The sequence below is a fragment of the Carica papaya genome, chromosome 3 (genome assembly GCF_054855325.1).
Source record: "Carica papaya isolate Zhongbai chromosome 3, ASM5485532v1, whole genome shotgun sequence".
Lineage (NCBI taxonomy): Eukaryota > Viridiplantae > Streptophyta > Magnoliopsida > Brassicales > Caricaceae > Carica > Carica papaya.
The window spans coordinates 32,399,093-32,421,979 of record NC_142311.1 but is presented as its reverse complement, the minus strand read 5'-3'; the positions used below and the strand labels follow the sequence as shown (position 1 = coordinate 32,421,979).

General features: G+C 33.2%; 5 protein-coding genes across 13 annotated transcripts; 2 read left to right on the top strand and 3 right to left on the bottom strand.

Annotated features, from left to right (window-relative positions):
• Positions 1–86: 86 nt before the first annotated feature.
• LOC110819987 (bidirectional sugar transporter SWEET17-like) lies at positions 87–3,189 on the top strand. The gene is made up of 6 exons (XM_088216579.1): positions 87–244; positions 330–366; positions 463–673; positions 873–1,034; positions 2,022–2,141; positions 2,797–3,189. The coding sequence occupies exons 1-6, from the start codon at positions 211–213 to the stop codon at positions 2,962–2,964; spliced, it is 732 nt and encodes a 243-aa protein (XP_088072705.1). The 5' UTR covers positions 87–210; the 3' UTR covers positions 2,965–3,189.
• A 3,616-nt stretch (positions 3,190–6,805) lies between these two features.
• Positions 6,806–8,439, top strand: LOC110819831 (vitellogenin-like protein). The gene has a single exon (XM_022049151.2). The coding sequence runs from the start codon at positions 6,943–6,945 to the stop codon at positions 8,272–8,274; it is 1,332 nt and encodes a 443-aa protein (XP_021904843.1). The 5' UTR covers positions 6,806–6,942; the 3' UTR covers positions 8,275–8,439.
• Positions 8,440–12,645: 4,206 nt separating this feature from the next.
• DI21 (drought-induced 21) lies at positions 12,646–13,140 on the bottom strand. The gene is made up of 2 exons (XM_022049291.2): positions 13,064–13,140; positions 12,646–12,880 (listed from the first exon to the last, which is right to left on the bottom strand). Exons 1-2 carry the CDS (start codon positions 13,138–13,140, stop codon positions 12,646–12,648), a joined length of 312 nt encoding a protein of 103 aa, XP_021904983.1.
• LOC110819975 (phylloplanin-like) lies at positions 13,064–14,512 on the bottom strand. Its single transcript, XM_022049334.2, has 2 exons — positions 14,273–14,512; positions 13,064–14,189 (listed from the first exon to the last, which is right to left on the bottom strand). Exons 1-2 carry the CDS (start codon positions 14,460–14,462, stop codon positions 13,906–13,908), a joined length of 474 nt encoding a protein of 157 aa, XP_021905026.1. The 5' UTR covers positions 14,463–14,512; the 3' UTR covers positions 13,064–13,905.
• A 1,150-nt stretch (positions 14,513–15,662) lies between these two features.
• On the bottom strand, positions 15,663–22,771 carry LOC110819896 (eukaryotic translation initiation factor 2 subunit gamma-like). Of its 9 annotated transcripts, none has more exons than XM_022049230.2 (11): positions 22,397–22,771; positions 21,677–21,792; positions 21,198–21,307; positions 19,849–19,965; positions 19,601–19,662; positions 18,460–18,572; positions 18,279–18,381; positions 17,692–17,919; positions 17,327–17,545; positions 16,706–16,966; positions 15,663–16,294 (listed from the first exon to the last, which is right to left on the bottom strand). In XM_022049230.2, the coding sequence occupies exons 4-11, from the start codon at positions 19,952–19,954 to the stop codon at positions 15,992–15,994; spliced, it is 1,395 nt and encodes a 464-aa protein (XP_021904922.1). In that variant the 5' UTR covers positions 19,955–19,965; positions 21,198–21,307; positions 21,677–21,792; positions 22,397–22,771; the 3' UTR covers positions 15,663–15,991. The 9 variants fall into 9 exon arrangements, with proteins under 9 accessions (XP_021904922.1, XP_021904920.1, XP_021904923.1 ...); XM_022049228.2 differs by having other exon boundaries at positions 21,198–21,280; XM_022049231.2 differs by having other exon boundaries at positions 21,198–21,280; positions 21,682–21,792.
• Positions 22,772–22,887: the final 116 nt, after the last annotated feature.

The following is a 22,887-nucleotide window of genomic DNA, read 5'->3' as shown; positions in this document are numbered from 1 at the left end:
GAACTGTAGATACACCAAATTAAATATATATATATATATATATATACTTATATTTATTTTTTAAAATAAAAGTATTGACTATTAATCTCCTGTCCCTTCTTTCTGCTGTCTGTATTGTATATCTCTCTCTTACAAAAACCAGTACTGCAAAAAAGCCGTTTCCCCTTTGAAATCAATTTCATCTTCTTCATTTCTTTCTCCTATCAAAAAATGGAGGAGCTGAGTTTCTTTGTCGGGGTAATAGGTAAGGAACTCACACTTATACATATACATATAATAATCATATATATAGTTAATGTGTGCCTTTCTTCTCTCCTTGCTTGGCGCAGGCAACATAATCTCAGTGCTGGTGTTTCTATCTCCCGTGTAAGCAAGCCTTTGTATTAACCATGGAATCATTATAGCCTGCGCTCATGGGTACGTATGTATTATATATGTATGATTATATGTTAATATTTTCAGGGGAACATTTTGGAGAATAATAAAAAGAAGATCTACTGAGGAATTTGAGAGTCTTCCTTACGTCTGCACGTTGCTGAACTGTTCGTTATGGACATATTATGGAATTACAACTCCTGGAGAATACCTGGTTGCCACTGTTAATGGTTTTGGTGTTCTTGTTGAGGCTGTCTATGTTGCTTTGTTCTTTCTTTATGCACCCACAAAGATGAAGGTTACTTTCCTATTCCTATTCTCCACACACACACATACATATACGAGGAAATAATAAAATTCCATTATCAATTATTTCAAAATTTTAAGTTGGTACGTAACAAAATATTTGATTTTACAACTATTCATATTGTATTACTTCTAACAAGTATATATTTTAAGAAATATAATTTGATAGTTCGATCTTGATTATTTTTCAGCATAAAACTGCGATTCTTGTGGCGATATTGAACATAGGTTTTGTGACGACAGCAATTCTCGTAACTCGGCTATCGTTGGAGGGACAAACTCGTATAAATGCAACGGGATTCTTGTGTTCGGGACTTAACATTATTATGTACGCTTCTCCTCTAGCGGCCATGGTAAGATTTATTACCGAGTAAATTGTATTTTCGTTTATTATAGTTCGAGCATATTCTAACTCGTTTTAGATAGTTTTTATCAAATAAATTATCATAATAAAATTTAAAATTTGAGATTATGATAAAAAATTTTCCTAAATAAATTTGTGTTTTGTGTAAATTAAATTAATTAGTATTTCAGTCTTTTCTTATTATGACATTGTATATACATCACTTCATTAATGAATATATATATATATATGTATGCATACCAAGACGTTATAGCTACTTAGATTAATTAGTTTATAATTAAAGATTATTCAGATAGACATTTTCATTAATTAGGTTCTTTATTGGTGATAAGCTCAAGCTGATCATATTCTATCTCTATATATGTATATATAATATGTACCACTTGCTTTATACAATCACAAGTACGCATTATAGATGCTGTCTTTCACATTGCAACTTGGAATTAAGTATTTATATAATTAATTAGTTAATTTTTTATGGAAATTAGTTAATTAATTAATACAGTTTATTTTAAATTTTCTTTTAAGTAAATCTTACTCTTACTCTTCTTCTATTGATTCCACTTCAATTAATTAATCACTGATCCAATTTGTTAAACTATTAATTAAATACTATTTATTAACTTTTAAAAAAAATGCCTTTTAGTGGGTCTGATCGTCGACCCTTTACCAACTATGTTTTAAATATTCAAACTCCACAAACTCGTGTTTATTATTATATTAATTACGTTAATTAGTTGACATTCATAATCTTTAACTATGTCTATTTAATTAATTAAATTTTGTCACTCATCATAAACTAATCTCTCTAACTAGATTATCTCTTAGTTTCTAGATTAGTATTTTAATTAAATATAAACTTGGATAAATGCTAATTAAATATTTTAATTTTGTAATTAATTATTATTATTACATTTTAGATAAATTATGTATTTAATTTTTTTTTTTTTTGTTTTGCTGTATTAATTAATTTCAGAAAACAGTGATAATGACAAAGAGCGTGGAATACATGCCGTTCTTCCTCTCACTATTCCTCTTCCTCAACGGTGGGATTTGGGCGATGTATGCGATGCTCGTACACGATTATTTCCTACTCGTAAGTATTCTCTTTCATTTTGTCACGTGCTCTTTTTCAGCTTTTTCAAAGTGGGCCCCGCAATTCCAAGTAGTGGGTCGACATTAAATTTTAGCCGCACACTATTTAAAATAGTGGACCCATAAATATCTAATGTCGCGTTAGACATTTATCTCACTGGGGCCATTAATGGTAATTGGGCCACGTGTTTGTTTTATTGGAAGCCAAAATTATTTTTGGTCCCAACATTTTATCAATCGGTCACCGTCACCGACTGGGAACAACAAAGATTTATTTTTTGACACCAATAATTTGGAGTTACTTAAATACTTTTATATTTCCATTTATGTGGTACTCTTATTTTTTCTTTTGAAAATAATTAAGACCAAACGTGGTCGTTCCATTTTCCACAAGTTTTGTGTTATATTAATTGTATTATAAATTATAAGAATTTATAACCCTCAACTATTTTATGAAAATCAAATTTATTTTTTTAAAAAAAAAAACATATAAATCTACTTTTGTTTATAAATTATCATATTGTTATCTAATTTTTCAAATACTATTTTTTTATAATTAAATCGTAGTAAAATATGCATGTATAACAAAATTTTCTTTTGTTAAATGTAATTTATATTTCTATTTCTAATATATATAATTTTGATGGGTAATTTAGGTACCAAATGGAGCTGGATTTATACTTGGAATAGCTCAGCTAATTCTATATGCAATGTATAGAAATGGGAAGGCATCAAAAGAAATTAGCTCATCACATATTGCAGGAATTGAAGAAGGCTGGCAGGAAGAGCCTCTTCTTGTATCTTCTTCAGCCAATGATAATTAATTATTATAATTACAATGAAAATTAATTAATGCTGCAATTTTGAGAAAAGAAAAAATATTTGTTTGTATGTAAATTTTATTTTGAAATAATAAGTTTTAAGTAGAAGCAGGCTTGTAATTCATGGCTTCTTTGTTTTGGAATTTTTGAATTTCATTGTTGTTTAGAAAAAGGAATGATTAAGTTTTATTTATTTTATATATATATATATATTTATTTAATGTATAACTCAATCAATTTTTGATATTAATTATCCTTTCAACGATATAATTTATCTTCTCATTGATTTTACCGATCTTGTATCGATAACTTGTTTACCGATATTCGTAGGTAGTATGTTTTTTTTTTTTATTTTTTAGTCTTACCAATTAATATTTTCAAAATAAAAAATTCAAGGATCCTAAATTAATTTAATATTTAATTGTAAACTAATATCTAATACTCAAAACCAAACTAATAATTAATTTAACATTAATAATACACTAATAATTAATATTTAATAATGAATTAATAATTAACATTTATTACAACAGTTCCTTTAGCAAAAACAACAAAATTAATTAATTTAACTCAATCTTCAATCATATATATGAATTTCAAAAATTTTATATAAATAATTTAGTTCGACGTAATTCTAATGAACACGAATAATAATATATATATATATAACGAGACTAATAATAATTTATTTTGATCGAGTATCTTGACATTTATAGCGCATGCATTTGAATTAAAACATATTTGAAATTCATGGAGTTAATGTTAATTGGAAATTTTTATAACATACATATAATATAATATATATATATGTAACTTTGCATTCACTATTTAGCATGTTCATATAATAATTCCTTCTCTATTATTATTCATTCTTATTGTTATTTTTATTATTTTTTTCAAGAAGCAAACAAAAATGAAAAAACTATTATCCGATTGGACGAGCCTATGCATTATCGTAATATGAAGAATCATAAAAAAAAAATATTAATTTTACTTTAAAATAAGATTAAATTGTAATAAATGTTAAAAGTTTAATAGTATTTTAATAACTTATTATAAAAATATAAATTAAAGTTAAATCGTATTCAATATATACATATATATATATATAAATAGTAAAGTGTTAACTTACAATTTACCAATTCTCTTCTATTATCTTTTAAAGTTCGAGAATCTAATATGAATAGCTAGTAGTGTTATTTATTTCTTAATAAAGTCTTAAGCGACCAATAATATAATGTTCGTAGATTCAAAACAATTGTATTTAATCTTCAGTATCTCACTATGTATATGACTCATTCTATGTGCATTAACAATTTAATTAGTCTAATCTTTGCTCAAAATTTTTTTAAAATTTAATTATTGCAGGAATTATATACATCCAAAAATAAATATACTTATATCTCCATTTGGGTCATTCTATTATATTTTTAATATATAATTAAAATTTAATTATAATTTTTATGTATAATCTACTACTGGATAAATTTTATAATCAGATTTACAATTGGCTTAATTTAAATTCAATTTGGATCAATTTTATACTCATTGGATCGTTCTACAATATTGTTGGGCTTTTTATTTTATGTATTGGGCTCAAAAAAGGCACCTTATAAGATATATATATATATATATATTAAACACACCCATATATATGGGTATGGGGTGTGTATTTCTTTAACATATATATATATATTGTAAAGTGGGCTCAGAAAAGGCCCCTTATAAGATATATATATTGTAAGATATGTATTCACACACACCCATATATATGGGAATGGGTGTGTATTTCTTTCACACATATATATTTTATTTTATGTATTTTAAAAAGATTTGGGGAACTTGATTGGAATTTAATAATTTAACTGTCTATATGATGCAGATTAAATATATATATATATATATTTATTTATTTATTAAATTTATATTTAGATACATGAAATTAAGATCTGGATTAGATTTAATTTGAATGATTAATTAATAAATAAAGTGATGAGGAAGACGGTGAGCCGTTGAGATTTTTGACCAAAACGAGAAGACAATAATTAACGGGCAAGATATAATTGTGAGGTCGCATCAGATGTGCTGTGAAAGTAAAAGAATCCAACGGATAAGAACGCTTTTCAATTTCTAATCATGTGGTATGGATATCACGTTCCCAACTCCACCAACCACACACAAGACAACCCTTCCGTTAACTGACGGGCGAATCAAACAAGAGGAAATGGAAATTGATCATCCATTCCTCACCGTCACTGACTCGCGGGGTTTGCATACATACACATACACAAACATGAACAAAGCGTGCAGAAAAGACAAAAACAGTGAAGATCCCCATCCTTGCCATGTGGGGTCTTAATCCAACGGTCGATGATCCAAGATCATGCATGTGATATCATTATTTGATGGGGCTAACCTAAGCTTAATTACAAAATGATAAAATACTAAATGACAAGAAATGATTTGGCCAATAATCAAATATGTCTCTGAATGCTCAGTTCAACTTTCTTCGTGACAATATAATTTTTAGTCACTTTTTTTCTACATCGGGGTTGAATTTTTCTGAAATAATTCTAAAAGTGTATTGTCTACTATATGTATTATATTATATTCATTTGTCAAAAGATATTACCCTATAAAATATTTTATAAATAAATTTATATATTCATTAATGAGATAATTTATATACATAAACTTTCAAATTATAATATTATCAAAATTAAACTCACAATTTAAAAAAAATATATATCAAAATATAATTTCTTAAAAATACAAACTGTATTAATATACAACAAATTTTATATTATATATTGATTGAAGTAAATTCAATATTTTTCCACTATAAATAATACTTGGTTTATCTCTACTCGTTATCTATTAAAAAAATAATAATAAAATCCCGAATATTTATTAGTTTTACAGCAACTTATATTCACTGAATTTATAGGGTCGGTCACTTGTGACAAAAACCAAAGGGCCCCACTTTCCAAGTGTCAACTTCCTCTGTGTGATGACCTCATTATTAATATATATTTTAAAAATATATAAATAATATTTTATTATTTATTATTAACATTATTATTAATACATTTATTAACCCATCGAGGTGAGCAGCGAGCAGAGACAGGGGCAGCAGCCGGCGCTGTAATTAAGCTCTGAGCACGATACCTATACGGGCTGACACGTGGCGTTTTAGAGAATTGATTAATTATTTTTGTAACAATCTATTAATAATAATAATTACAATAATAATAATTATAATTATAATTATCTAGTGACAGTGAAGGAATCTAGCTTACGCAGATTGCAGATTTTTTTTTCCTATTTTTTATATTATTGGTTTTGTTTTTTTTTTTTTTAAGAATTTCTTACTGTTTTTTTGGTTATAAAATATTTAATTTATATAATTTAAATAAAATATGTAATTATAATTTCTTACTGTTTCAATGTAATAGGAGGTGTTTAATAAATATGACTCCGGAGGTTTACATATTTTCCTGGTAGAGACATACAATGAATATGTATATCCATATATGTACATAAGCTTGTATTATTATTTTTATATTTATATATATATATACTAAAATTTGGGGACAAGTAAGGCTTGCATGTCACAATTTCGACCCAGTCGAGAGCCATTTACTGCTGCAAAGCCATCCCTCACGGCTAGGCCCCTTATATATACAGTAATATGTATATATATATATATATTATATGTTGATATGTATATAATATATATATATATATTATTTTATGAGATAAAATGGAGGAGGGTTAAGTCAGTGGTGCACGTGCACCTGGGGAGTCACCCCCTACACCTACACCCTTTCTTGCATGCTTATAATTTATTTTTCCACACTCTGACCTCCTGTTTCCCTTCTTCTGTTCCCATCTCTCTCTGTCTCAAAAGAAGAAAACCTCACCAACAGCTCTTACTTCCAACTCAAAGATTGAAAAGAATCTTCAAAAGATTTTCTTCAGATGATGGACGGGATCAAAGGTGGTGGTGGAGGAGGAAGAGTTGGTGTTGGAGAAGACCAAGACATGGCGGATGGAATGCAATGCAGTGATCATCCTTACAGAAACAACCCAGGTGGGATCTGTGCTTTTTGCCTCCAAGAAAAGCTTGGCAAGCTCGTTTCATCTTCTTTCCCATTACCCATTCGTCTCTCTTCTTCTTCTTCTTCCTCTCCTTCTTTCAGATCTGATCTTCCCTCTGTTTCTCTTGGGGCCGGCGCCGGTATCCTTACTTCTGCCCTTGCTGCTACTACTACTGCAGCTACTACTTCTTCTTCTTCCCTTTCTCTCTCCCTTTCAGTTCGTGCGTCCACCAAGAGTACTGGTCCCAGTGATGGTGGTCGTAGTCGGGAGTATTGTACTAGGAGGGCGAGGATTCCTTTTCTCATGGCGAAGAAGAAGAAGAAGATCATGGCGGCATCGTCTGATCATCGTCCGGCGGCGTCTGATGTTGTTTTCAAGAGAAGTAAATCGACTCATACTCCTAGAACTAGACATTTCTTTGATGTTTCTGCAAGTTCCGGTACCGATGATTGCCATGATCAAGATTTCAGCCCTAGGAAACGAGGTGGGTTTTGGTCGTTTCTGTATCTTTCTTCTTCAAAATCGGCTTCCACCAAAAAAATGGAAAGGGTAGCGTCAATGGCGCCAACAGTAACAAATGGGTCTGTTATGAAATCAAAAGAGAAGTGCCTGGTTTCATCTCTGTCAAAGAAAGGTGGTAACATCGTTGTCGTCGAGGAAGACGATGACAGTCCCAGTAGCCAGGCCACCGTGTCGGCGTCGGCGTCGTCGTTCGAGAGGAAGGTGTCAAGATCCAGATCTGTAGGCTGCGGAAGCCGGAGCTTCTCCGGTGATTTCTTCGAGAGAATCTCAACCGGGCTGGGCGATTGCACTCTCCGGCGAGTGGAATCGCAGAGAGAAGGCAAACCCAAGGTATCCTGTTCTTCGTCGTCGTCGTCATCATCCGCCATGAAAGAGAGAGTCAAGTGCGGTGGGATTTTCAGCGGGTTTATCATGACATCTTCATCATCATCATCTTCCTCTTCGTCTTACTGGGTATCGACTTCAGCCGAGGAGGTGAACGGAAAGTCAAACGGCGTCGTATCAGCAGGACCTGGAGCTCTCTCTCATGGCAGAAGTAGAAGTTGGACATGGGCTTTTGCTAGTCCAATGAGAGCTTTTAGCAGACCGAGTTCGAAAGATGGGAAAAGAGAACACACCATTAGAGAAGCTAACAGTAAGAATACTCCTAATTTGTCTGCAATTCCTTCATTGTTGGCTGTCAGAAGCTAACCGGAATCCGATGATCAGAAGGCAATTTGGGCTTACAATACAAATTAAATTTGGTTAATTACTTGTTTATTTATCTTTCTGTGTTAATTAATCATCTTATATTGGTCTGAAATTCCATATTTGAAGTTCATACTTTTGTCTTTATATATATATATTTTTCTTTTACGAGTAATTGTAGCAGTGATGGAATAGTATGATATAGGTAGCCCCAGGTGAATCTTGCAGATGGATTGATGAGTTGATTTTGACTGGGGATTTGTATTGATAAAAATTGTATCAGTGTTTATTAATTCATGAGCTGTATGTTGATGTTAATGGGGGAAAAAACAGTTGAATGTTTTTTTTTTATTTGTTAAGTAATATTTTATGAGAAGTAATGTGCAAGTTTTACTCATTAATCACATGCATACACATGCTTATTGGCATACGACTCACTGGAAGTTCTTGGTTTTGATTCTTCTTTTTTTTTTTTTTAAGAACAAACAGATCAAACATTGACCATTTTGATTCAGTTTAAGGCATTGAACTCCTTGCTTTAGGGTTTTTTTTTCCAAAAAAAGCTAAGTAGTGAAGTTTACTTGGGTCAATATAACATGCTATTCAATGTTATATGGTTGAAACTCATTTGTTTTGTTATCGTACAAGGTCTTAATCTTGTAGAAAGAGCACATTGTGAATGAATTTGGATCAGAGCGATTGTTCGTTTGTTCGATTAAAACCAGATTACCCACGAAGCGAATCTTGCACCAAGAGAACGAAACTCGAGCAACAAATACACTAGAAACACGAACATTGAACACAATAGAGAGAATAGAATTCACTATGGGAATGCAGGTGGTGAGAAATCTTGGACCAAGAATCATAGACAAGGTCTAAATCCTATAGAGAGGGAACATTTCGATTCGAATGAAGCGAATCATACACGAACCAGCTCAGATGGACTAATCCATTTGTTGAGAGAAATTCAAACCAATTCAGTTAAAGAAAAATTATTTAGTGAGAAGAAATGTGAATCAATTCAGTCAATGAGAAACTAATCCCGCGGGAAAAGAAATTTGTGAGAAAAAAATTCTCCAATCTTGTTCAAAAGAGAGTTGGGAAGATAACCATAAGAAGAATATTAATAATATGGAGTGGGAGTATGAGAGTGATTTACTTATAAGGTTGTATAAACATGTTGACAAAACCAATGGATATTACCCATTTACATATATATATATATATATATATATTCTGCTGTTCTCTGCAAATGACAATGAACGTTGTGAGTTGTCTTGCCAGGGATATTAAAAGATTGCAGTACTGTTAATCCAACTTGGTTTTGATTCCACTCTGATACTATTATCACTTTATTTTTGCCCTATATATATATATATATATATACACGTTATATATAATTTTTAAATAATAATAATAATAATAAGGGTATTGATTATTACTTCACAATCTCAGCCGTTCAACACAAGTCAGCTACAATCTTGACCGATCATTTTTGTAAGTTATAGAATATCTTATCCTGTTTTCAATATATTATATGATTTCTTGCATAATTATGCCATAATGGTTATTCATTTTTTTAAAAAAATATTTTTTTTTGGGGTTTTTAATTTTACTCGGTGGGTGATATTATAAATTTTGGGTAATAATAATGAGTTATTTTTATTATGTGGGTTTGAGAAATAAATGAAAAGAATCATGATGATAGCAAGACCTTTGAGTCCTGAATGAAGTACAGGATTGCAAAGAGACAGGAGAAAAGCTGTTCCGCGGGGGACACTTCTATTGGCTCAGAACATTAATTTGTGGACCCATATATTTACATATAAATATACATGTACATATAATATTTTATAATATATATATATATATGTACATATGATAATATGTATCTTTTCTTTTTAACCCCCCCCCAAAGGCTTGACTTAGATTTGCCTTTTGCTCTGCTGGGTACCCACTTAACACTTGGATTGTTTGATATGAAAAAGATACTCGGAGAATAGCTAGATTTGGGGCATTGGAAAGGTGCAAACTTTTTAATCCCTCTTCTTTTTCTCTTCTTTTAAGCCCTAAAGATATATAGTTCTGTCGATCATTATCGGTTCTAAATTGAACCAACATATTTCACCCAACTAAGTAATAAAATCGATTCGGTTACATCGAGTTAGTTAGTCGGGTTATACCGAGTTGATTCTAAAATTGAAAATTTTTGCTTTGTAGTTGAATGAATTGGTACCATTGTGCTGCATTATTTTATTTATAGTTAAAAATATTAAATATTTAACAAGATGGGGAAAATAATTGGGATTGTGAGGTGGGAAGAGGTTTAATTTGTGTGGTTTAGGGTTAGGGTTTTTAAATATTATCATTTGGACCCAAGATTTCAAACATATTTGTTAGCACATCATATTCAAAACCCAAAACTCCCCTGTTCGAAGCGGTGTCGTTTTGTTCTTCAGTTTGGTTTCGGATAAAACAGTGCTCGTGATGATTATTGGGCCAGAACGGAGGGGGACCCTAAGTGGCTCCATGAGTCCGAGTCTGGCTCGACCATTTACACCTAATGGTTTAAGCCCGTGTGGGTCCTACTTAACAAAATTAGATCCTCAATTTTCAGGCAATCTTTTTTCTTCGGGTTCAAAATTATTTATTAGAAAATGAAAGATTGGAAAAATAGTGGGGCAATTGGAAATAGGGTTGCTGCCCAATTATCGGTTATGGTCAAGCGACTGATCAAAATCAACGGCTGTGGTGGTGCCTCCATGTCTCAAATTTGACAATTTTTGAAAATTATTGGGTGATCATTTCATTTATTTTTATTATTTTAAAGTTTTATAAATTAAATAATTAAAAATTTAAAAAAGTGGGGTACATAATATGTGGATAATGATCCAATGCAAAACGACGCAGTACAAGAGCATTAATTCAACTCAAACATAGCAAGTGTGTTTTGTATCTTCTATTCATTCATTTCTCTTTTGACCCCGGATTGATTGATAGCGACAATACCTAGCCTTAAATTGGTGCTTGCTAACTACCCGGACTTGTCAATTTGGAAAAATCTACCATCTGCACTACGGCACCGTTTCAATCGTTTGGATTAAGAAACTATTAGGTTTTAAAGTAGGTAGCAAAAAATGGGTATATAAAAGTTTGATTTATTTGCCTCTTTACAATCTTTATGGACTGAGTACAGGTGAGTAAGATTGTGATGGGCAGAAAAAGTTTTTATTCCCCTAGGTGGTAGTGCCGATATATTTTTAATATATAGTATTTTATATATATTTTTTAGTATTTATAACATCCCTTTTAATATTTTCATCATATACAAATTACTCTCTTAGATCACTGCAAACGAGACGAAGGTAAACACCCTAATGAGACTAACCAACATATTAAAGCAGTGACAAATTTTGGTGAGGAAAAGTAATTAAGGATTGAATTGAGATTACCTTCAAAGAGATTCCTTTTTGAGTGTGAATATCATCTGTATACAATTGAGTCCTTTAAATATTTTAAACTCAAATATACATATATATATATACTTACATGTATCTCTATTTTATAAACAAGAAGGGAATGGGTCCCAACTTCAATCCGAAATTTCTTCAAAAAAATGGGACAATTCAAGAATCATTTAGTTGACATCCTTATCTTGATAGTTAGATTTCAATGTATTCTCTCAAGATCATTTCAATTGGATTATATGCTGATTGAATAAATTTCTTAATTTATTTACATTTTTAGAATCTGTTTAGATAATGATATAATTTTTTCAAAAAATTTGAGTTATGAACTCAATTTCATTTGAACGACCTCATCTTTGTTTACATTTGTAAGAAATTTTCAAGAAACTATTTATGAATGCATACCCTCAGTTTAGTTTTTTTTTTTTTTTTTTTTAAAAAAAGAAAAATTAAAAATTAAATTCAGATATAGTTTTATGTAAAATTAGATTTAGTTGAGCAAATGGGAAGTCTAAATCAATCTTTATCATGTTAAACATAGAATCTTATCATGATTAGTTGAAAAGCATTATTCGATTGTCTTACCAAGTAATTATGACTTCTGAACTGTGAATCGTCCAAGGCTCCATGTGGGGCCCACCCCGCTTTTTACTTTTTTAAAAATTATATTATAATTTAATTTTTAATTACTTAATATATATTATTAATTTAAATACGTAAAATATATGAGTTTAGATTAAATTATATAGATTTAAAAATTGAATAATTAATTTTTCAAAAATAAAAAAATAAAAAAATTAAACAATATGATTTTAAATATTAAAAAAAGAAACAAACAGAGAATCATCAAGAGAACACCCCAAAATCAGAACGAATTCATCAATATCCAACACTACTACTGCTACTGCTACTTCACCTTCTGATTCAAAAGCATCTCCCGAAGCTCCGCCGCGCCGATCTCCATCGCACGATTTTCAGGTCTGTAGTATCCCGTCACTGGATCCGGAGCCCAAGCTGAGGAGGCTCCAGACTCTTCCTTCATCATAGCCATCTCTTCGGGCTTCCTCACCGTAGGATTTTTGGACCCTACCCGACCCGACCTGCCAGTCTCAACCCCGTGTGACACAGCTGAGTAACCTTTCCTGTAATTATTCACACTAATCATCATCCCGCCATTACCAAGCTTCAACAATTTTATTAATTATTTATTCTCACAAGCAATATATAATTTAATTAAAAAATAAAGGCGAAATGTTTAAAAATAGAGCAGGAAATTCGAAAGTGACGAGAAAGAAATAAATGTAGAGAAGACCGAGTTGACTCACCGGAAGATTGAGAGAGAAGGACGACGAGAAAACGAAGCAGAAACAAACATAGCACCAGCTGATAAAGCGCGAGCCATTTCTTATTTATTATATATGTAATTCGTAATGGATTAGAGATATATACAATATATGTAGTAGCTGCTGCAAAAAGCTCTTCTTCTTAGAAGCAAATTCTGAAGAAGAAAAACTTCGCAGCAGCTAGATAGGTAATGGAGTAAGTGGCTCACTCACTCCCTCCCTCCCTCCTGCAAAATATGGCGTTAATGAGGTTGGGGGGGGAATTAGGGTTTTGTAAGTGGTGTTTATATACAGAGGGAGACGGTTGTTGGGTTGGGCCTAATTTTGTAGACGGCCGGGTCTTCGGGTCTTGACACGTCATTTTCGGGTATAAAAATTGTCTTATTCGTGCCGGCTTTCTTTTATCTTAATATTTGACGCTATATTAAACAAGTAATGCATAAAAACGCATATCATAATATATTCATAAAAATGATTAAATTTATTATTATTATTATTATAAAAGGAAAATATTAAAATATTTTTCGTGAGTTATAATATTAAAAGGAAATTACAATCAATATTAACATCAGCAAACATATATATATATATATATATATCTTACAATTACAAACATATAATTAATTATAAAGGACTTCTTAAATTAAAACACAATATGACCTTATTCATATATATATATATATATATCATTACCAAGTACTACTGCTAATTACCTAATAACTAGCAGTGGTGAATGGTCGTATCTACGTACGTCTGATATACAGATAATGCAGTCCTGTTCATCATAAGAATATATATAGATATATAGTTTCCCAACGAAGTATTCAAGTTGATGGGTCGAATTGAAATCCCGTAGGGACGAGGTTGGCGACATTGAGGAGGCCAAGAAGCGTGTTTCCGACGAACTGCAAGGAAGAAAGCAAATGGCCGAGATCCGGCAAGTTAGCGTCGCACTTGGCCAGCGGCGTAGTCACGGCGAGCTTGCAGTTAGCCAGCACCGATGAAAGTATATACTGTAGCGGATCCAAGACCATCGAGAACACACCCGACCCGTTTGTTGTTGCACTCGACACCACCTTTCCACCGCATTGCAGCTGCACACCAGCATCTGAAATTTTGCAGTGCATATGTATATGTATATACGTATATGTATATGTGTATGTGAGAGTAGAGATCAGTTAAAGTACTTACTAGGGAAAACAGGGGTTGATGAGGCATTTACACCGACATTAAGATTGCCATTGGAGGTGCAGAAGACGGTGCCTGTGATGCGGATCAAACCAAGGAGTTGACCGATTAGACCAAGCTGGGATTGAGCGATGGGGGCTGAGATTGCAGAAATCAAGAGGAAAGTAAAGAGAAGTGATGATTTGAAGGCCATCTGATTAGCTGATATGTGTATGTATATGAATGATTGGCTACATATATGTTCTAGCTATATATAGAATTTGGAAGCTGATCTGTTTGGGGGTTGTGATTATGGATTAATAATGTGAAAGGGTCCAATCTCGCCATGCACGCCTCCTTCGTTTTGTGGTTAATTTTGACCTAAGAATTAAGCCAAAATGAAAGCTGCATGCATGCGTAACTTGTCTCTTCCAAAGTGGATTACGTATAGGGGCCTGTCTACGAGGTACAAGTTGCTGCATGCAACTCCTTCACTATATATATATATATATATGTGTGTGTGTAAAGAAATTAGCTGTGAGTGGAGACTGGTCCAGAACTCTAATGATTGGGTACACTAGCTTAGCAACACTTTTTTTACTATTCCCATATGGAGTAGATATATATATATGTTTATATAGAGAGAGAGAGAAAGAGCAGAAGCCATTTGTTAGAGCTTAGAAAGGAATATTCAGCTCTTCAAACCAAATTACTTTATAGTGCTTTTGTGGTCCCTTTGCTCTAACATTCCAATTTTATATTAATCATACTCATCGTATTCAATTAATTAACTAATTGATTAAGATTGTGCTGGAAACAAATTTTATAATTTTTATGTAATTTATTTGCAACAAAAAAAGTGAAATAAATTTGAAGTATTTTACTAATAATTAAATAATAATAGACAAAAAATAATATTCCATATGTATTAATGAATTATTATTTATTAAGAGAATTATACTTTAAAATCTTTAATTTTCATTACCCCTTTATATTAAATTCCACCATACACCGTTTGAAGTGCAACTCAACTAATTAATTACCTGACTAATTTTTATTAATTTTTAAGCAACTCAACTAATTTGAACATTTAATTTTTTTTCTTCCTTTCTTTTTCTACCGCCTTCCTCTATTAGCTGCCTGCATTCTCCCACTCCCTCTGTCAGCAGACCTCTATACTTGATGTATGCACCCAACATTTGGAACTATACCTAAATATGCCCTATTTCATTGTTCTCTTCAAACCAAGAAACAAAATGCACGAGAATCCCCACCGACCTCCCAACCGCAGCCAAAAGCACCAATCAGTTTCAGAGAGGAGATACGAAATATATGAATTGTGGGGAAGGGAAAGAACTTGTTCATCCAAGTACCTTCTTCCTAACTTGCAATCACAAAGTATTAGACAACTCAGTCATGGCAATGGCAACACTGCCAAACAGCCCGCTAATCTCATAAACTGTATCAACAACAATCGCATAGAGTTCTTGTGTTTTATAGAGTTGCATCCATTATAGAACCCGAAAATCACTTCAAAACTCTGAAATGTAAAAATCAGGCAAACGATAACAACAAACAGAAAGAAAGAAATATGAATAATAACCACCATCGTAGCATGTTTTCTTCTCCACCTAACAAAAATGGTTCCTAGAAATTGCCTACCTTCCCACATCTCACCAAACCCTCTCTCTTTCCTGATTTCTTATAGGTTTTTCTACCTTGTCTGTACCTGTATATGATTTCTCAGAGGGGGCAGGGTGGAACGTCAAGGGTGGTTCCAGCCTGAATCTGACCCCAACCAATAAGACGCCAATGTTTCTCGACCCTTCGACTCAGTGCAATCTTCTCCCCCTTGCTGGTGCATACAGGAGAAGTTAGTTGCAGCTTGGCCAGATCATTCTTCACAGCAATAACTCGGGCCCCAGTTGACATAGATCCTATGTTCAACATGAGAATCTCTCCCTTAGCAAGCTTTGTGACCTTTCCTTGTCTCTCTGATCCTTTTGTCCTGACACCAAGAAGCCGTCGGAGCAGGAAGAAATTCACCTGAATAATCAGATTGCAAATACTCGTCAGAGCATAATAATGAAAACATTAAGTAATCCAACAGGTGCACTAATTTTTAAATGAAACAAACATGAATCTCCACTTCTTATGCCAAAATAAGATAAAAATACAACTGAGGAAGAATTGAAAAGATTGTGTTTTGGTTTAACAACCATAGACACAACAAGAACATATATGTGAAGATTCATGAACATGTAACCACCCACATATTCGTTACTTCCCTATGCCTTGCCTTGCTACCCTACAAAACAGACTCAACCTACAAAAAACAAAGTTGAAAACCAAAATACTTACACAAGTAACTAAATCAAGCATTACAAGCTTTCAAGAAATGGGTTTATGCATGCTCATTTAATAGAAGAAAAAGGTTGTTGCCAGTCCGTTTCATACCTCAAGCTCAACGAAGACTTCAGGGAGTGACCCAACCTCCCCAAGGACCTGACCCACCAGCCTATCAGCACGAGTCAAAGTTGGGTCCATGGTTGTACCAACACCAATAAGACCCCCTGGCACCGCAAATTGTAGCTCATTTTGTTCAGCATACAATGAAACAATTCTAGAATATATCGGTGTACATTTAATGTTTCCACTTTCATCTTTAACAACAATTCCGGGACGAACCTCAACAAATTGATTAACTTTCAAAACACCCTGCAAGAAACAGAAATCAATTGCCAAATGTGAAACAGATGCTAATTGACCAATAGAAAATACAGAAAGAAGAAGGATAAAACCTGAACTCCCTTCTTTACGAAGATAAAATATGTAGTCACAAAAGAAAAGAAAGGACCACACTCAAAAATCATTCTCCAAAAAATCTCCCTTAACAGTGGACCTTTTATCTAAAACTACGATAAAGTTGTGCATGAGGATATATACATTTCTCTACATGTAAAATAGGTGACTCAACCATCAGAAATTCAACCATTTTATAAAATCATATAGCCTAGCTTAGAATTCCAAACCATATGCAGCAATGATCATTTGAAACACCGATAACAAAACACATACCCGGAGGATGCTTCCACCAGCCACCCCACCTTTTATCTCATCAACTTCAAACCCAGGCTTATTAACATCAAAGGACCGGATCACAATCATATTTGGCGGTGATACAAAATTCCTCTCTGGGATAGGGATTTTCTTTACAATATACTCACAAACAACATCAATATTATATTTCAACTGTGCTGAAATTGGAACCACTGGAGCACCATCAGCAACAGTTCCCTGTAAAGTAACATTTGTTAATGCAACTTATCCAACTGATTTTGTTAACCAGGCAAAAATAAATGCTCAGCTATGTTTCAAATAATAAATATATTAAACCATCAATGCCATTGCAATGAAGGAGAAAATGTATAGGTAGATTTAACCAGAATAAATTTCTGAATTGCTTCATGCTGATTGATAGCCACATTTTCCTGAATGAGATCAACTTTATTTTGGAGTATAATTATATGTTGAAGACGCATAATCTCAACAGCAGCAAGGTGCTCGGAGGTTTGAGGTTGGGGACAGCTTTCATTAGCAGCTATAAGAAGTAACGCACCATCCATAATCGCTGCTCCGTTAAGCATTGTAGCCATGAGAATATCATGACCCTATTGACAAGGGGAGCGAAACAGACATCAGATTAACGGTTTAGCATTCGGTTAGCAATGCATCACTTGTTCACTTATATAGCAACATTTGTAGAATGAAGAAGAAAATGTGAGTCACAGCTTTCCCCACCCCCAATCTTCCCAAAAATATTGGCCAAGTGAGAATTTTGATTCTAAGGCACTCACACACACAGAAAAAAAATCCATGGAATAGGAAGTTCCAACTCTTGACAGAAGAAATTCCAGAAGGTTCAAGTGATAATCAATTAATAAACTACTTTTTCGCACAACATTGAAGATCGAAAAGCAAGCACATAAACTTTAACACCATGTAACAAATGTAGCACTCAGTATCATACTGGGCAATCCACAAAAGAAACATGTCTCAGCAACTTCATTCTGGCATTTTCGAATCCAGGAACATCACAAAGTGGACTGTCTTCCTTTCCACTTCCATAAGCCCTACAAAACAGTTTCCACATTCACATTAAATTGCGAACATTAATTAGAAATAGTCGCATTCTTTAAATATCAACCTACTTGTAGCACATAGGCCGAGGGCAACGCTCATCCTCACATTTATATATCTTTGCATTTGCATAACCTAGTTTAATAGTGATGTTGCGCTCCAATTCATTCTTGAAACGAACAGTCTGCAGAAAGATGGAATATTGTGAAGTAAACTTAAAAACATATACGAAAGTAGACTTCTGTTAACTCAGCACACTCCCATTTAAAGCATATTTTCATCTATATACAAGCCAAAAATGTACTAAAACCACACAACCAAGGAATATCACTTCAGAAATGTACAGGCACCCTTTTTTTCACATTTCAAATGCATAATTTACAAATTAAATTCCCAGTATTTAAGAACACGATGCAATACCACATGGACCCAAGGTATAAATTCCGGTCATCATAATCACTAACTAGCACATTAGTGCATGGTTATTCATTAGAAGAGAAGAGAAGAAATGGAAATGGCGGCAAGCAAGAGGGAGGATACTATTTCCTTTCTCTTGTTTGAATGCTTAAAAATAGAAGAGAAAGTAAATAGAAGAAGAATTACTTAAAGTTCTGCTATTGGGGAGAAAAAGTACAGTATCATATCTTTGCAAAGTTAATTTAATTGTATTTCCATTTGACCCAATTTGGAGGAATTACAATATTCATAGAGTGAGAAATAGGGGGGGTTAAACTCCCAAACCAGATAAATTACAATTTTAAACCTCCATTCTTCTCCTTATCTAAAATTATTTTCATTTCCACCCCTTTATCCTCTTTCATCTAGCTCCATGCAAACATACCCTTAAACTATCAATATTGTCATAAACATGAACACAAGTATCGCTGAGATACATTGCATCTCCCCCATTTATAAGTGACAGAGATTCAAAATCATACTACACCATATCTCTAGGTTCTGATTATTCAAGGACATCAACTAAACTGATAAAAATAACCATCGCATGTTTCATGAAATCTATCAAACAAAAGATAAACACCAAAAAGGGGTTATATATAAAAATTGCAAAACAGGGCAAATCTTAAGGGACTCGGGAAATCAACAAATAAACAAAACCACAATAGGTAAGATAAAGAATGCAAGCTCCAAGAAGAAACAAGATGCAGAATTCAAGTACAAGCAGTTCAAAGTGAAAAAGAAGAATTTAATAACCTGAACACCAGATATTGCTTTAACAACTGTTGACTTTCCATGAGCCACATGACCTATAGTGCCTGTAATGATAAAATTGAATTATCGATAAATCAGCTTTACAATTATATTAGGTCCTATGAAGAAAAAGAACAAGATATCAAGCTGAAATAAACAATATTCTTTCTAAATAAACAATATTAAGCAGAATTGTTAATGAAATAAATGATGGCTAAACACTCAGAGAACTCTTGATACATGATCATTACCTATATTTATTGTAGCCTGACGAGATATAACCTCAGGAGAGAGTGGATGCAACTTAGTCACATCCAGTTTACTTAAGTCTTGCTCCATCAATCCCTTTCGAGACATTTTGGTTGTTTCTGAAGGTACTGCTGGGTAAGCTTAAGTATCTATCATTCAAAATGCAAAAAACTATATCACATGCCCAAAAAAAAAAACACAAACAGCCACTTAGATTAAGGGATAAACTACCGGCCAAGTCAACAACCTTGAAATCATAGCAATAAATATCCAAATCAAATAAGCTACAGTCCCGAGTAATAATTAACAATCACAATCATATAACGAATTTCAATCAATCACCACCTCATACAGCCACTTTGCAAATCCATTACTTCCATATGAACCATATCCCTTACCAATTCCCTGGGAATAAAACCAAACAACCAAAATCCCAAAGTTCTACCACAGAAAAGTACTATGATCCTCATCAACCCTCCTATGGTTCCATTAACAAATATTCATGAGGTAAAAGTAAAACTTTAATCCCAAAACCCCCACCCTGAGAGGAGATAAGCAGCACAACCCTAACACTGAAATTTGAACTTTACCCAAAAAGACATAACAAACTGTGGAAGCAATAATCAGTAAATGGAAACAGGCAAAGGTTCGTGCAAGAATCTAAAATGGTTAACAAGTTTCTATAATTTGTGAGCATAACGGTTCAGAACAGTACCACTGGTCTGCCCACCAGAGGCAAGAAGCAGAACCAGTATGGAGGCAGTATAAACCTAACTCGTCAAAAAAGACGCAGACGGGCCAGAATAGCTCTTTTTTTTTCTTGGGAGGCAACCAGAGAGTGCATTCTAACATTGGACAAGCTGATTGGCGGGGGTAAGATTCCTGTTAATGGTTGCTTTTTGCGTAAAAGGGATATGGAATCGTACAACTATATCCTCTTGTCTTGGAGTGTGTCTCCTAGGTATGAAATGGGTGATGGCTGGTTCACTGAGGCAGGAGACTTGGGCGCGGAAAGGTATTTTAGTAAAGCAAAGAAATCTGTAGGCCTCACCACCCCTGGTTACGGTGGTTTGGAAATATAAGCTAATCTTTGATAAGGACACCCGGTTCCAGACCATAAGTTTTCTGATTAAGGGTCATCTTCTTTATTCATTCTTGCGACCTTAATGATATTTTGCTTCCATGTAACTATTTTTGTACATAGGTTTACACTTCCTTGGCGAATAGATATTATTTTTATCTATGCAAAAAAGACCAGCAGACAAACAAAAGAACAGCTGATCAGATCGCGTATAGTCTGAGTTTAAAGATCTCGTTAATAGAAGAAATAAAACAAGATATGCATCTTTACCAGATCCAAGGAGCAAGCAGGACTGCACGAGCGGCGATGCGCGGCAGCCTTCGAGGACAAATAGCTGTTTCTCGGCGCCGCACCTGCACGGACAGTGAGACGGCGGGTGACTGGATGAAGAGCGGAAACGAATAAAAGGTTTGCAGAACTTGAGTTGAACTTGTCGGGGGAAGAGTTAACAGGGGGAAAAGAAAAGGATAACTGAGCTAAGTTGTATTAGGGTTTTTGAGCTTTTAATATATAAATGTCTCAATTTCCAAATAAATATAAAATATTATATATGCATATACAAATGTCGGCAAAAGAGAAAATGGCCGAAAATACAAGAAATAAAAGCAAACAGAACCTAAAGATTGTAAAAAGAACCCAAAGATAAAGAAAGAAATGATACAAAATCCTGGGATAAATAAGTGGAAATTTCAGCCATAAATTCAGCGGAGAAGCATAGAGAATCGAAAGATGAGAGAAAATATACAGACCTTACTGAGTGCAGAGGAAGCCGATGGTTACAGAGAGAGATTGTTTTGTGTTTGACAGGGATGACAGAAACGCGGCTCCGGCTCTAGGGATGTGGAAGCAAGGTCACGTTTCTTACCTGCCCTTCCGCCATTTTCACGCTTTAATACTCGGCCTGGTTAATTTTCTTTTACAGTAATTCTTTTTTTACCGTTTAGAGTAAAAAATAAATGTTTGGTTATTATAAATACATTTTATTATTTAATGAACATTGCTTAATATGTGTTTTTTTTTTGTGTGTATATTTTTATTAAAATACTATTTTATGTGTGAATCTGAGCAATAAATTATACATGTATTATGTACTTTTTTTAATAATTATTGCCATATACTTTTTAAAAATTTATATTATTAAATTGTCAATAATTCTTTTGGCTGAAAAATATTTTAGTTTTAAGATTTTAAATCAAAAGGGTTTCTATTTAATATTATGTGTATTTTTTTAATATATTTTTCAAACAATTATATATATTATTCTAATTGTATTTTGTTGTACCACACAAATTCCTTGAACCCAAAAAATAAAGTTTTTTTTAAAAAAAAAGGTAAGATTCAGACTTTTGTTTTTGTTTTTTTTTGGTTCCCTTTAATGGACCATGGACATAGTTTTGTGTGGATTCCATTTCAACCATCGCATTAATTTTGCCCTAAAATATTGTTCTTCTGTAATTTAAGTTACACACCTAATTCATTTGGCAGGCTTCTGAGCTGGGATTTTGAAAGTGCAATATTGACGAGACCGTTTTGAGGGCGAGAACGGAGGCTAAATTTGGCGCTGTGTCGTTCGTAACTCGACTGGATCTGTACTGAAAACGTTAAGAGGCAAATTGCAACTGCTCTTGGCAGAACTCTTGGGATGCCAGCAAGTGCTGTAGTACCTTGTTCTGAATGTCAGTGGGCTTGATATTTTGGAGCTGGACGTGCTACTGGGGAAGCAGGCGCTTGTGTCGCAAGAGTCGAATAGTGTTCTAAATTTGGTTTCATCAGTGACGACTGCAGACGACTCCTTACTAACGACCAGATATCTCAGTCAGTTGGGTGAGAAGAGAAGGAAACATGTTTTGCCCGTTGGAGGACGAGAGACTTGTCATCCTACTAAGATTTCTGTGTAAAAAATTGAACTTCTTAAATATGATTTTTATTTCTCTTCTTTAATGATATTGGCATTTTTTTT

Excerpts from the sequence above, each read along its gene's own strand:
- LOC110819896 (XM_022049230.2), bottom strand. The coding sequence starts at position 19,954 with ATGTCTCGAAAGGGATTGATGGAGCAAGACTTAAGTAAACTGGATGTG. Across the intron at positions 19,663-19,848 it reads TCAGGCTACAATAAATATAG|GCACTATAGGTCATGTGGCT; the intron begins GTAATGATCATG and ends TTATCATTACAG. Across the intron at positions 16,967-17,326 it reads CTGGTGGAAGCATCCTCCGG|GGTGTTTTGAAAGTTAATCA; the intron begins GTATGTGTTTTG and ends TGTTTCTTGCAG.
- LOC110819975 (XM_022049334.2), bottom strand. The coding sequence starts at position 14,462 with ATGGCCTTCAAATCATCACTTCTCTTTACTTTCCTCTTGATTTCTGCA. Across the intron at positions 14,190-14,272 it reads ATCAACCCCTGTTTTCCCTA|ATGCTGGTGTGCAGCTGCAA; the intron begins GTAAGTACTTTA and ends GCAAAATTTCAG.
- LOC110819987 (XM_088216579.1), top strand. The coding sequence starts at position 211 with ATGGAGGAGCTGAGTTTCTTTGTCGGGGTAATAG. Across the intron at positions 674-872 it reads ATGCACCCACAAAGATGAAG|CATAAAACTGCGATTCTTGT; the intron begins GTTACTTTCCTA and ends ATTATTTTTCAG. Across the intron at positions 2,142-2,796 it reads TACACGATTATTTCCTACTC|GTACCAAATGGAGCTGGATT; the intron begins GTAAGTATTCTC and ends TGGGTAATTTAG.
- DI21 (XM_022049291.2), bottom strand. The coding sequence starts at position 13,140 with ATGGCTCGCGCTTTATCAGCTGGTGCTATGTTTGTTTCTGCTTCGTTT. Across the intron at positions 12,881-13,063 it reads CCTTCTCTCTCAATCTTCCG|GAAAGGTTACTCAGCTGTGT; the intron begins GTGAGTCAACTC and ends GAATAATTACAG.
- LOC110819831 (XM_022049151.2), top strand. The coding sequence starts at position 6,943 with ATGATGGACGGGATCAAAGGTGGTGGTGGAGGAGGAAGAGTTGGTGTT.